Genomic DNA, 15,039 nt, shown 5'->3' with positions numbered 1-15,039 from the left:
TACTAGACTTCAAAAATGGGTAACAGAAACAAATGCCCTAAACCTGGATGAAATGTAGTACACACAGCCTATCAGATGAAGATTCACAACAAAAAAGTTTAATAATCAACTGACAGTTTCAAATAAAATTAAGAGGCCACTCCATCTACTACTGGAAACAACAATCTTGCACAAGACATGCCCCAAGTTGGCCCCTCACAAATCAAGCAGCTGTAATGTCAAGAGGCTCTGTTAAAACCAGCTGACATGGCAGTGTTAAATGCCATTCTTGGTCAATTCATGGATCCATAAAATTTATTTCCACTTTGGCAATTTCATAATTTGTGAATGTTCAGCATTGATTGAGATCTTGAGTAACAGATTTTTATTTGAAACTTCCTTGCCAATTTGTGTGTTAATCCGGCACACAGTTTTGGTCTACCAGAAAGTTTCAAATCAGTATGCACCCTCCTGTAGAGTGGAAGTTCATTCTAGATTTTTATTTATTTATTTACTTATTTGTTTGTTTTATCTTGGAAAAGGTGACACACAGTTTGCTTAATTTAATGATACACTGACAGTGTTTGTCATAGAACTGTTTTATCGCTCTGAATATTCCTGTATTGGCAGTATGGACTGTCTGCAAACTGAAGAGCAAACAGGAGAGTCTCCACAGTCAAAAAGTTATTGAAATCTGCAAAGTTTTTGAGCCAGTTTCCCTTTCTTCAGGCGGAAGGGTTGAACGGGAAGGAAAAGGAGTTAAGGAAAAAGACTGGTGAGGAGGGATGAAAAAGTTGGTCTCCTATGACCTGGGATTCTATACAACGTTTCCAAAATCTTCCAATTTACTAAATCCCACCAGTCCATTTCCTTCATTCCTGTTCCTGCCAGGAGGAGCAGCCTCTGGCTCCAAAAGCTTGCAGATTTCAGTACCTTTCAGTACCTCCTGCCACTGCTTTGTGAGTCAATTTTTTATCTCTCCTATTACAGAATACAGAATTAGTAAGTAATATAGCACATGGGCGAAATACTCACCAATATAATCTACATAAATCAGCAAGTGTTGCATTGTAATGGTTATCAGGAAACTGAGTCTGTCATCCTGAACAACAGCTGTTCGTATTTTTCTGGAAAAGCCACGTCCTCCACCACAAGAACTGCCCACTCTTCATTTATAGACAGACTATAACTGGTCATGCCCCTTGGTGGGATCAGGAAAACTTTTCATAGTTCAAAGAAATTTGAATGTATGCAGTAAACATGTGCTCTTGCAGGAATGTGGGGCTTCCACGATAGACTGCTGACTCTGCGACGTGCTCTTCACGGTTTCCTATCGGGTTCTCCATGCCGTGAAGCTTTGTATCGACGCTGGCGATGGCAACAGACACGTGCTAATCTAGCTGCAGGTCTTGTATATACTGAGGAGGAATGGCAACGTGAATGGGACAGCATAATCAGCATGGCTTCAACTCAGCCACGGAAGTCAATGAATCGCAGACGCAGTTCCATTCTTATGGAGCGTTCCCTGTGAGTATACAGTCTGTTTCATACTGTTGGTTCTTAATTGACATATGGGTCTGAGGAAGCACCTTGGCAGTGAAACTGCTCAACTAAAAGTTTAGATTAGACATCATGAATAATATCAGAACCTCTATAATTATGTGTGTTAGTCAGATGTCTGATAATGTTCTGTAAAGCCAAAGCCTTTACACTTAAAAAAAACTGTATGTAGTGGTTGGTAATTAAAGTTTCACATTGCCAAATACATTAAACATCTCTGCTAAGAGATTTCCCTTTGTTTTATTTTAATTTAAGGGAGGAGATACCAGAAAATGCAACGTATGAGAGCCTTGAAGAAGTTCATGTACTTGCATTAGCACACGTGCTGCGGAGACCTATAGTTGTCATTGCAGATGTGATGCTGAAGGTAATAACATTGAGTAAGAATTTTTCATTATTTTGGTTGACTGTAGCATGGATACTTTATGAAACAATATTAAAAGCTTGAGAGCGGAGTTCATTAGAAGACATCTTTAGATTAAGCATTCTTGTTCTTCTTTCCATATCAGATTACAGTAAAAGAACATAAACCATAATTTTAAGGCTGTTTTCCATGAGACTATTTTTGTTGCATAACAAGAGTTTCAGGTTCTTTGCCCATATTGAAGAGTAACATTAAGAATAATAAATTAACATTTCTGCCTTCAATGTTATGTTGAAAATAGACTGATGACTAAAAAATAATGCATTTGAGTGCAAGTGAGTTAAGACATTCCTATAAACTAGACTACAATTAGTATTGGGTGTCAGCACCCTGGGCTTATTTGTGACAGTGCACACAGCTTACCTTTCTGCATTTGGCAAACTTATGATAGAAGTTACAGCATTTTGTCCCTGTGTGGTATCCATTGTAGTAGGTGCCTGTATATTAATTGTAAGTAAGGAAGTTAGTTGTGTGTTGGCAGCTGCAGTAATTGGTTACAAGCTCAGGAGTGCTCTTCAGTTACTGAAAGTATTAATAAGTTGTTAGTTTATTTAGACAATAAGCGCCACTTGTATTTAGACTGCAACAGGCAGAATACTTGCTTTGTTGGTGCTGGCCATTTTAGCAATTTTGATCTAGGTAAACTTATGCTGCAATGTTCTTCTTCAGCACACCAGTGTAGAAGCATGCACAAAATCAGCTAAGTGAATGATTTGTGCAATACACACATTCATTTATATATAAAAGCTGATTTAGGATTTTTTTCTCTTGTGTGAGACTACTTGTACAACAATGTGCGTTGATTTAAAGTTCTAGATTCACATATTTTACTGTTCTCATCACTTCTTCAGTGTAATCTTTGATTGTATCAATACCTGTTTGCATTGTGATATATTGTGAAACTTCAAACATTTCCTAGCGTCGCAATAAACTAGTACTCTTACTGTCAATTGTAGGCTTAAACTAAATTGTAGTCTCTTAAAATTCTTGAAAGCAGTAGGCCTCTCCTCACTCTAAAGAATCTTTTACTAATTTCATTTTACAGTTGAATGAGAAATAGGTTAGTTTCAGAATTTTGGGACCCTTACAAAACTACATTTTCATACGTTAGCAGTACAAGTGTTTTGGATACATAATTTAATTCGTAGCAAGTCATCGTTTGTGGTTCACAGTTGAGCTAAAGTATACATCAACCCTGAATTTCATTGCATATAAACAGAGATAAACATGTGTTTTTGAGAATTTTTGGAAGCTACCATTGTCCTTTCATAATATATGAGCAATTTGTAACAAATTGGCATTGATTTAGTTACTGTAGCATATTTTCTAAGCAACGTATTGTATTACATCTAGTTTCCCCTTAAAGAGAAGTAGCCATATATATTATCTGCATATATCATAAATTAACTTTATTTTCGAGTTTGCTAACTACTATAATTAACATCTAAATGTTTTAGGAAACTGGTAATTTTTACCACAGGTGTTTGAGTTGCCTCAATAGAAAACTTGTTTTGTGTGTTTGCTTCAGTTCTTATAGGGAATTAGCAGCTTTTTAGCTCAACAGATTAAAAGACAATCAGCAGGTTTAATTTAAAGTTATTTCTTCATTGCCTTGTAATACATTGTACCAGCCAAAAGCAGCCCCATTGTGAATGATGTTCTCAAACGCAGGATGAGGTGATTGATTTTCATAAGCAGCTGGAAATTGCCCTGACTAATGTCAAATTAATGGCACCTACTGTGAATTGGTGTGTTGAAAGATGTCCTGAGAGTTGTGTATCTGTGATACCTGTACCAGAGGTGCCTCAAGTACTATCCTCTCCTGTGGATCCTGTCTCTTCTGCAGAAAGTACAGGATCTGTCATTACCTGTCCATTTGACTGCAAGTGGCATCCTTACAGGGTGATTGGGGACCATGGAGAACTCAGGATGCTGTACCAATACCCCTAACCAGCTAGTCTGAGGTGCTGTCTTTCACTGAAAGTGAGACTGATCCAGTGGGACTCACTTCACCTATTTTGGGGAAACCTGTTTTGTCCATTGTCAGGAAGCAGCTAATGCAAAAGGGTAGGAGTCTATTAATCGTTGACAGTTCAAAGGTATAGTGAATGATGGTACCATTTACGGAAGTGACAGCAAGGGACAGGAAAGGACACCAGGTGCACTCGGTGTGTATGCCTGGGGGCCTCATTCAACATGTGGAAGAGGCTATTCTGGCAGCCATTGAGAAAGCAGGATACAACCAGCTGCAGATTGTGGCTTACATTGGGACAAATGATGATTTTCAACGAAGCTCATAATTTGCAGCATTGTCCACAGAACTGATCATAGCTCTGTGGTTCCAAGTTGAGTGGCAGGACTGAACCAGAGACTTCGAAGTTTCTGTGGCAAGCTAGGCTGCAACTTCCTGAACTTGTGCAATAGGGTTAAAATCCTAAATAGGTCAGGTGTGCAGTAAACATTAGAGGCTGCTTCTGTGGTAGCTGACTGTGTGTGGGGTGCACACAAGGTCCTCTTTTTTTTTTTTTTTTTTTTTTTTTTTTGAGTAGGCAACTTTCCATCCAGTTCAAACAATGATTGCTGTGGGAAACCCAGAAGTATCAGTGTAATGTTGAAAGAAATGCCCCCCACAGGTGAGAGTATTAATATCCTAATGGTAAACTGCCGAAGCATTCGCAACAAAATGCCATAGTTTGAAGCACTCATGAAAAGCAGTGAAACTCACATAATACTAGTTATAGAAAGCTGGTTGAAACCTGAAATTGATAGCAGTGAGATTCCTGGTGAAAATTTAAGTGTATATTGAAAGGATAGGCAAATGGGAAATGGAGATGGTGTATTCATCACAATAGACAAGAAATTCGAATCTGCCGAGATAGAAATTGAAGCTGCATGTGAGATTGTTTGGGCAGGGCTTACTATCAGGGTGGGCATAAAATAACTGGATGTCGCTATCACTCATCAGACACATCTCCTGATGGAACTGAGAATATTGGAGAAAACCTTAGTTCACTTGTACATAATTTCCCCAAGCAATCTGCAATCATTGGTGGAGCCTTTACCCATCCAAAAATTAATTGGGAAAATTACAGTTTTATTAGTGAGGGGCATGGTAAGGCATACTCTGAAACTGCCTAGACCAGGTACTTAGAAATCCCAACTATGATGGAAAAATATTGGATTTGTTGACAACGAATAAACTTGATGTCTTTGGGAACATCCACGTTGACTTTGGTATCGGTGACAATGATGCAGTTGTGGCAACAATGGTTACCAAAGTACGAAGGACAACTAAAACACAAAGGTAGGTATATATGTTCAGCAAACTAGATAAAAGATCAGTAGTGTCCTATCTCAGTGAGGAACTTGAAACATTCAGCTCAGGTCAGGAACAGGTAGAGGAACTCTGATACGGGATTAAAAGAATAGTTGACAATGCACACACAGTGTGTTTTATCTGGTATTAAAAACAATAGTCTTTGACACAGCCAACAAAGGGGCTTACTCCATACCCAGATTCATTGTTTCTACCTTGTTTCACCACTGGAACACTACCTTCACTGTCCACAGGAGGAGTCAGTTTTGGCAAGATTTAGCAAACAATGTTATCACATGAAGATCATGGCCAATTGGACCGCTGAAATATTGTATCAAGATTATTTTATAATGTAGCTGCAACCCAGCAAGAATAAACTCATTGACAGCCAGAGGAAACACACTGTTACTTAATCTCGTGTTGTAAAAACTGGGTTTCAGGCCACTGCTATCAATGAAGTCAGAATGGTAAAACGTGAGAATATCATTTCTAACATTCTCTTTCCTTCTGGGTAGAATGTTATTACATCACTGTGAAATTATGTTGTTAAATGGCTGTGTAAATTCAGTGTTTTAATCTGTCGTAAGTAACTTATACATGGACACTATTTGTAACTTTTATTTTTTAGTCACAGGAAATAAAACCTGCAGGTTTGGTGGTGGTGGTGGTGGTGGTGGTGGTGGTTTGTAGTTGTGCTATTTATGTTCCAAATATACAAGCTCAAAACTTTTAAATTTGCATTTTATGCAGGTGGAAATGTACTATTTTTTGTAATAATAAAACATGCAGTTCCATCAGTATTGAAAGTAAGTGTATTTCTAATGCTAACTGCTTGCAGGATATGAATGGAGAGGATCTTGCCCCAATCCCATTTGGAGGGGTCTACCTACCACTGGAGTGCCCTCCAGCAGATTGCCATCGTTCCCCTCTCGTACTGGCATATGACTCTGCTCATTTTTCAGCTCTAGTTGTGATGGAACGAAATTCAGATGTCGTTCAACCACCAGGTTTGGATGCATGTCTAATTCCATTTAGAAGCAAATGATACAGTGTAACTTCTAATTGCTCTAGTTTGAATATATGTGCATTGTTTTGTGTAAGGAATGAGTACTTATAATAATTAACAGTCTAGCTCTCATGTGAAATTGCAGTCTTGAAGTTTATACTAAAAAGAAACTAAAATTCTTCATAGAATTAAGGAGTCGTAATCGAGCTCATTATGACATTGGCTTACAGCTTACATCATATTTTTCCATCAAAAATCTTTGCCCTATGATAAAAAAAAAGGTGCAGATGTCATCATATTTACATGAAACATGTAAATATGACTGCATGTTCGAAGTCTGAGGAATGCAAGTTCAAACACTCACCTGTATGTTACACACATTGTTCATTTGCATGTCTGTTGCTCAACATATTTTCTACTTGGTGAATATTTGTCTTTCCTCATGCCAACACACGTGATCTGCCGAGAATTTGCCATTATAATGTAGATTTATATGAGCTATAATCAGAAAATGGTTTCCTTGTGATGCATAGTAAATCATAAACGAATCCTATACACATGCATTTTTACAAGACCTATGCCCAATTGTTGCAGAAAATGTGATTTGTCAGAAAAATCTTTGGTGAAATTGTCCATTTATGAAACATTAACAATTTCGGGTTTAATTTGGGATTCCTGTGTTGGCCTTCATAACATTCTTCAGGACCAAGCAGCTCAGTGTTAAGTGTATACGAACCGATTATGTCCAGTCAACTTCTTAATGACATCACAGAAGCAATCTGGGATGAAATCGTGATGCTAGCTATCCAGTTGTAAAACCTTTTATTTTGAGTATTTGTTTATTTTCAGCAAAAAGACTGCCACCTTGTTACATTTGTCATGACAACATCTTAAAAGTCTAGGTTTAGAGCAGACTCGATCCACAAAATAAAAAGTACTTAAATAGTAGAGCTGTTGTAGAGCAAGTGATGTCCAGTGGTTGTGAAGTAGTAAAACACATTGTGTTCCTAGCTGCAAATAAGATGCATAACTTATGTCCTGTAGTAATACACCACTCTAATGGACTGATCATTGCAAAACTGTAGATTTTATGAACATTTTTTGTAAATTCTCGCCGGCCGTTGCAGCCGAGCAGTTCTAGGCGCTACAGTCTGGAACCGCGCAATCGCTACAGTCACTGGTTTGGATCCTGCCTCGGGTATGGATGTGTGTGATGCCCTTAGGTTAGTTAGGTTTAAGTAGTTCTAAGCTCTAGGGGACTGATGACCTTAGAAGTTAAGTCCCATTGTGCTCAGAGCCATTTGAACCATTTTTGTAAATTCTCTTTTTCTGTAGATATGCACAAATTCTGTGGATAGCAACTATCATATTTTGTTCGCAAACTTTTTCCAGTCTTCAGCATTTACACATTAAATTGATGATAACAATGTTAGGCATTGTGACTCATATTTGAATGTGCATTTGAGAATAGAAGACATTATCGTTCATTCATTGCTTTGTTCATTCATTTATTAATTCATGTTCAATAAACATTATCAAGGAGAACCTTCAGGGATGTAGAATGAGTCAAGATGTAAGTTAATAAAGTCCAGCAACCATCAGCAGTACCTGAATTTTTGTAGCACACCTTTCACACCAAAACATCACTCCCATATAGCATTGCTACCTGTGGCTGACACATCTGTAGTGAAATCCCGTGCTTGGTGTTGTTAACGTCTCACTAAGATGTTTACCCTCAAACCTAGTCTGCAGAAAGATTTCCCACGCACCTCTAATCCTCTGACCACTCCGAAGAACCAAGTGGGAATGAGCTCACCATTCAGTGTCATACAGGATTGGAGCTACTGAAAGATACCAATTGCCAGGGCTTCTACTTTTTAGCATCATATCTGGAAACGAGAAACATCCTACCTGCAAGCCTTTGTACCCCTCTCAGTGGTACTCTTCCATGCTCCCAATCTCCATAGTATCCTAGTTCAGCTTATGTACTCATCTTATGCTGCACCTATTCCCTACCTCTTGTCACATTTGTCATTTCCCTGTGAAAAACCAAAGTGCAATACCCGTTGGATACACCAACCCATCACTCCCTGCTTCACTCATGAGTGAGGCTTATCCTGTTGTATCAGAGGCAGAACCACCTGTGAAAGGAGGTCATGTACCACCACTGCTGCAATTTCTGCATATTATCTCTAGTACAGGACCAACAACCAGCTGTCCATGCAAACAAATGGCCACCACTAAATGGTGGCCATGAGCAGATTTGACCGTCCAGTGGCTGCTCACAGTGCGGAACACAATAGGCGCCAATTAAATGGCCACTCCACATCTGGATCTGTATCCCCCCTTCCATTGCTAACTTTTCTAAACTTCGCGGGAGAGATTTTTCTTTGCAATGCACCCTTTATCCTCTAATACTCCTGGGTTGCTAGCCTCCTGTCCTATACCCACCTCTACCTTGCCCCCAGACTATAACTTCTATTATGTCATCCCCTCCCAATCCACTCGTACATGTTATATTTCCTCCCTGTAGGTCCAGGGGTTAGAATAGGCCTGAGGTATTCCTTCCTGTCGTAAGAGGCGACTAAAAGGAGTCTCACACTCTTTGGCCCTATAAGTTCAGGTCCCATTTTATGGTTTGACCTGCCAAATTCTACAGAAATGCGGGCCATTTTGGGAAGGATGCTTTACGTGGTGCACCAGTTATCCATAGTGCCATTAGATTCAATCTCCTGAACCTCTTATTGTCATGGCTTTGCATCTCCACCTGCAATTCAACTATTTGGACAAGGACACTATCCGGGGTACATCTTCTTCCGTTGTCACCTGTGCTCTATTAAGCCCATGACGATATTGAATTTCTCTGTGCCCAACATCCAGCACAGTAGCCACTCCTTTGTGGTGAGGCTGTCATGTACCCTTTTGGTGGTCGCCCCCTGGCAACACAGGGATAGCACTGCAGATGCCCAAGCTGTAAACTCCCCACATATGATAAGGACTAGGTGCCTGTCTTCTTGGAGCATCAGGACTCCTGGCAATGGCCATCATGCCAGGTGGCCTTTTCTGTGGCTGGGTTGTGCCTGTGGGGAGAGCCCCTGATCAGAGTGGGTGGCATCTGGGCAGAGGACCCGCAATGAAGCAGACCAATTCCTCTTGCTGGTGACCAAATGGTGTCAGCAGTCTCCAAGAAGGGAAAGATCAGACACAATGCTGACAAGTATGACCCTAAATCATTTCTCTCCATTGCTACACCATGGGAGGAATGTAGGGCTACAGAAAAAAATGAGCCATAATTGCCTTGGTATTTAGTCTGTAGCAGAACAGATGGGAACTTCTTTCTACTTACGAAGCCTCAATTTTTTGTTGAACATCTTGAGGATACGTTTGCGGAAGTGACAGCACTGTCCAAGATGAGAAATGGGTCAGTCTTGATTCAGACTGCATACCCAGCCCAATCCCAGGCCTTACCTGTGACCAGCTGGTCGATTTTCCTGTTTCCGTCACTCCCCATAAAGCCTCAACATGGTCTATGGGATTATTTTCCATTGCGACCTCCACTTGCAGGCTTAGAATGAGCTCTGTGCCAATTCAGAATGGCTGAGTTTCATTTCATCCGGTGCCTTCATCTCAGCCTTTGAGGACGATTCATTGCCTGAATATGTCAAGGTGATGGTTTACCACTGTGGTGTTAAACCATACATCCCTCCCCCTATGTGGTGCTTTAAGTGCTGGAAATTCAGGCACATGTCTTCTCATTGCAATTCCAGTGCCACATGTCGAGACAGTGGACGTGCACTGCATCCCAATACTCCAGGTGCACCTCCTCCCACTTGTATCAGTTGTAGAGAGCACCACTCCCCCTGCTCGCCAGACTGCACAGTACTCCAAAAGGAGTGAAAAATTATGGAGTAAAACCCTGGACCGGGTGATTTACCAAGAGGCTAAATGTAAATTTGAAAGATTACACCCCATTTGGTTGATGTCCACATATGCTGCAGCTACTTCAACATCACCACCACAAGTGATGGTAGTTCCACACTCTGTGCTGCGAACTGTGGGCCCTCTGGCCCACCAGAATACATCCGTCCCCTTGGTGGTAGGGGGCACATCTGCTTACGTTGCTCCCAAAGCACCTACTTTGGGAGCAGTACCCCCGCCTCCCACCCCCGGTCCCCCTCCCCCAACCGCAGGGGACATCGGTCCCCTCGCCCCTAGCCAGAGAAGCAATAGCCTCTTCCGGCTCCTCTTGTGCAGAAGGGGTTCCTTGGGACTCTCTCTTCCAAGGTCTCCACTAATGCCGCAATGGACACTTGCCAGTGGCTAAAGGAGCCAAAAGCTGCTGGATGAAGAGCTTTGCAGTGTTCCTCCATGCCTGAAGCTACTTCAGAGAAGCTCTCCCAGCAAGCTGCTAAAGAGTAGTGAGAGGGCAAGCAAACCAAGAAGAAGGCTGCTAAGAAACAGGATCCTCTGGTGATCCCTGCACCACCACTCCATACTGGTTGTGCATCTGAAGATGAGGTGGAGATGTTAGCATCCCCTGAGGGCCTGGATCTCACTGATGCTTCATCCACAATGGCAATGGATACAAATACTCAACTTGTGGCAGCAGGTGATGGTAAGGCACAACCTGCCTCTTTGGTCACTACATGATTCCCCAATTCCAGAAAGTGTCATCGTCCAGTGGAACTGCAGCAGCTTCTTATCCCACCAGGCTGAGCTACATCAGCTTTTAAGCATTACTCTTGCTTTTTGCGCTGTCCTTCAAGAAACAGAGTTTCCTGCATTGTGGATCGCTGCAGGGGGTACTACAAAAACTGTCCTGCCCGCGATTGATCATCAGGTGGAGTTTGCTTCTTCATCCTTATCTCTGTCTGTAGTGAACCTGTGCCCCTTGAAACACATCTAGAAGCTGTGGCTGTGAGGGTGGGGGCAACACAGGAAATTACCATCTGTAACATCTACCTCCCTCCAGATGGTGATGCACTGCCCCATGTATTGGCTGCTCTCATTTGACAATTCCCCCCCCCCCCCCCTGCCCTCCCCCCCTACCTTTCTCGTTCTGGGTGATTTTAACACCCATAACTCTGTGTGGGGTGGCACTAAGGTTACTGGTTGTGGCAAAGAAGTTGAGGACCTACTAACTCAACTTCACCTTTACCTCCTAAATACAGGTGCCCCACACATTTCATTGTGGCACATGACACCTATTCAGCCTGTGATCTCTCGGTTTGCAGTGCTGGCATTCTCCCATCTAGCCACTGGAGAGCGTGTGACAACTTGTGTGGTGGTGACCACTTTCCACTCTTCTTGACCCTACCCCAGCATCCCTCATCTTGACACTTGCCCAAGTGGGCTCTTCCCAAGGCTGACTGGGACACTTTCACATCTGCTACCAACGTTTAGTATCCATCGCATGCCGTCATCAGTCACTAATACAATTATTGCTACAGCTAAACGGGCAATCCCTTGTTCCTCCAGTTACCCCCTGTGGAAGTCAGTGCCTAGGTGTTCACCAGGAATTGCTGCAGCCATTAGAGACAGTCAGTGCGGCCTCCAATGTCATAAGCACCACCCCTCCCTGGAGCATCTTATTGCCTTCAAATGGCACCGTGCTCAGGTTCGCCTCCCATCAAACGAAGGAAACAGGAGTGTTGGGAACATTGTCTCCACCATTGGAATATGAACCTCGCCCTTGCAGGTTTGAACCAAGCTCTGCCGACTTTACGGCTACCAGAACCCTGCAGGTGTACCTGTAATTTCCACAAATAGAGCTATATCTACCAATCAGACAAAATTGCAGATTGTCTTGCTGAGCATTATGCTCGCATCTCTGCTTCTGAGAATTACCACCCCATGTTTCATCTCCTCAGAGGTTCAAAAAACAACACCTACTTGTTGTTCCATGCCACCGTGAGCCTTATAATGCTCCCTTCAGTGAATGGGAATTTCTCAGTACCCTTGTTGATTGTCCTGACATATCCCCTGGTCCAGACTGCATCCATTCGCAAATACTGAAACATCTGTCAGCGTATTCCCAACAACGCTTCCTTGCCATCTTCAACCGCATCTGGAGTGATGGTGAATTCCCATCACAATGACGGGAAAGTATCATCATTTCCATGCTAAAGCCCAGGAAGAACCCCACTAGATGTTGATAGCCATTGTCATGTCGGCCTCACCTATTTCCTTCTGCTCCTATTGTTGCAGCTGAACACTGGCTGCAGGGAGCTATGTGGAAAGTGCAGTCCTGGGCCCCCAGTCATGGCTTTTAGTTTTCGGCTGCCAAAACTTGTGTTATGCACTTCTGTCACCATCACACCGTCCATCCCCATCCAGAATTTTACCTAGATGAACAACTACTAGTTGTAGTGGATACTTACCACTTTTTGGGAGTGGCCTTTGATGCCCACTTAACTTGTCTTACCCATCTTTGTCAGCTTAAGGACAAGTGCTGGTGGCACCTTAATCTTATTCAATGCCTGAGCCACACCATCTGATTGTCATATACTGCTGCAGCTGTACAAAGCCCTCGTACAGTCCCATATTGATTATGGGAGCATGGTGTATGGCTCCGCGTCGCTCTCTGCATTGCGTCTGCTGGACCTTGTCCACTACTGTGGAGTTCACCTCGTAACGGGAGCCTTTTGAATGAGCCCCGTGAACAGCCTCCTTGTGGAAGCTGGCATCTTCCATTGTGGCTCCGGCGGCAACTATTGTTTGCAAATTATACTGTCCACATTCGTAGTTCACCTCACTATCCAAATTACCATGTGCTTTTCCCTAACACAGTGATCCATTTTCTGCAACAGCAGCCCAGAACTGGGAATCCCTTCGCTGTCCGTGTCTGGTTGCTTCTTAATGAACTCGACGCTTTCCCCTCGCCACCTTTCCTGCGGGTCCATATCCGGCCACGGCTTTGGCTGGAACTGTTGAAAGGCCCAAAATGTTCAGTTCCACCTGAGCCCCTCTGCCGGCAGTTTCTTTCGTCTCAGTGAATTTGAAGGCTCAGAAATAATCTGCACAGATGGATCAATGGTAGACAGTCTTGTGGGCTTCGCTTATGCTCGTGTTGGCCATAGTGAACGACACTCCTTGCTGAGTGGCTGCAGCGTTTTCACTGCAGAGTTGGTTGCCATCTATTGTGCTCTTGAACATGTCTGCTCCTGCTCCGGTGAGTCCTTCATTATCCGTAGTGACTCCTTAAGCAGCCTAAAAGCTCTCAACAAGTGCTTTTCTAGACATCATTTGGTACTGGCTATCCAGGAGTCTCTTTATGCCCTCTGCAACAGTGGACATCTCATGACCTTCATTTGGACCTCAGGACATGTCGGGATACTGGGCAGTGAACTTGCTGACCGTCTGGCCAAACAGGCTACCACTAAGCCATATCTGGAGATTGGCCTGCTGGAGACTGATTTGCAATTGGCCTTCCGCTGCGAAGTTTTTGCAATCTGGGATACTGAATAGTGCACGCTCAGTACACCAAATATACTCCATGTTATCAAGGAGACAGCAAATGTGTGGTGGTCATCCATGCGAGCCACTCGCAGGGAATCTGTTGTCCTGTGCCAGCTACGCATTGGCCATATGTGGCTAACACATGGTCACCACCTCCATCGCGAGGACCCACCTCAGAGTCACTGTGGCTCCCCTATGACTGTTGTCAACACCTTGTTGGACTGTCCACTTTTAGCCCCTCTGCAGTGGACTTTTACTCTTTCCAGCACCCTACCTACGATGTTGGGTGGCTATACCTCAACAGCAGATTTAATTTTGTGTTTTATTTGTGAGGGTGATTTTTATTGTGCCATCTGAGGGTGGGCATCTGGCCTCCTTTCAGAGGCCTCCACCCTCCCTCCAGCTTAACTCTGTCACCCTTTATTTGCATTTGTTTGTCTTGGTGTTCACCTTCTCTCCATGTGTGTTCATTTTGCTGTGTCTTTTTGGGCTGGGCATTTTAATGTGATGCAGAGTGGCTGGCTCATCCTCTTTTATTCTTCTGGTCAGCCAGCCCAGACAATCTGCTCTCTGGTTTTAATGCCTTCCTCTGCTTTTCCCTGTGTTGTATGTTTTCCCCCTTTCCTTGCTCGTTTCGTTTTCTTTTTCGTTGTGGTTCCCAATTCCTTTTAACCCCTTTTAGTTTCTCAACCTAAATTTGGGTGTTGTCTTGCCTTGTGCCTTGTTTGTCAGGAAAAAGGGACTGATGACCCAGCAGTTTGGTCTCGTTATACCCCCAACCAACCAATATGTTACATTTGTATGCTGCACAAACTCACTGGAGCTAGTGCTCTTGTCATTTTCCTATATGTTGCACGTGCCTCCTCTCCCTCCTGCATTTCTGTCCCGTACACCTGCTACGTCCCTCCTAACCATCAGCTATCCTTCCCCTACCCTTCTTGATGCTCCCTGCCTTCTTTCTCCCCTTGTCTATTCCCTGACACAACCCCTCACACGAAATGAACCTCAGTCCTGGCAGAGTTTATTCAGCCACAGTGTGGGCATACAAGTGTGTGCATGTGCTGAGGAAGGGGGTGGAGGGGGGTGGGTGGTCTGGCCTGCATTTTTGAACAAATTGAGCCTAAACACTTGTCAGTCACTTTTTCCAAACATCCAAAAGATGACAAGAGTGTGGTTTATAACATAAAGAAGAAGCTATTCTAACCAATAAAATTTGATTTCCAAAGAGTCAATGTTGTTGCAAACTGTATGTCATAGCATGAGATCTATTATTCAATAACCTGATTTATTTTTTGT

At 42.9% G+C, this 15,039-nt stretch overlaps 1 protein-coding gene across 4 annotated transcripts in view; it reads left to right on the top strand.

Annotated features, from left to right (window-relative positions):
* The window catches only part of LOC126281544 (OTU domain-containing protein 7B-like), a 78,818-nt gene that overhangs the window by 18,340 nt on the left and 45,439 nt on the right, over nt 1-15,039 (top strand). For all 4 annotated transcript variants that reach the window (XM_049980603.1, XM_049980601.1, XM_049980600.1 and 1 more), the window contains exons 5-7: nt 1,254-1,506; nt 1,795-1,906; nt 6,118-6,286. In XM_049980603.1, coding sequence (XP_049836560.1) covers nt 1,254-1,506; nt 1,795-1,906; nt 6,118-6,286 — 534 coding nt within the window. The remainder of the gene's footprint in view (nt 1-1,253; nt 1,507-1,794; nt 1,907-6,117; nt 6,287-15,039) is intronic.

Source organism: Schistocerca gregaria, chromosome 7, assembly GCF_023897955.1.
Source record: "Schistocerca gregaria isolate iqSchGreg1 chromosome 7, iqSchGreg1.2, whole genome shotgun sequence".
In the NCBI taxonomy this organism is placed as follows: domain Eukaryota; kingdom Metazoa; phylum Arthropoda; class Insecta; order Orthoptera; family Acrididae; genus Schistocerca; species Schistocerca gregaria.
This window is presented reverse-complemented; position numbering and strand designations above follow the sequence as displayed.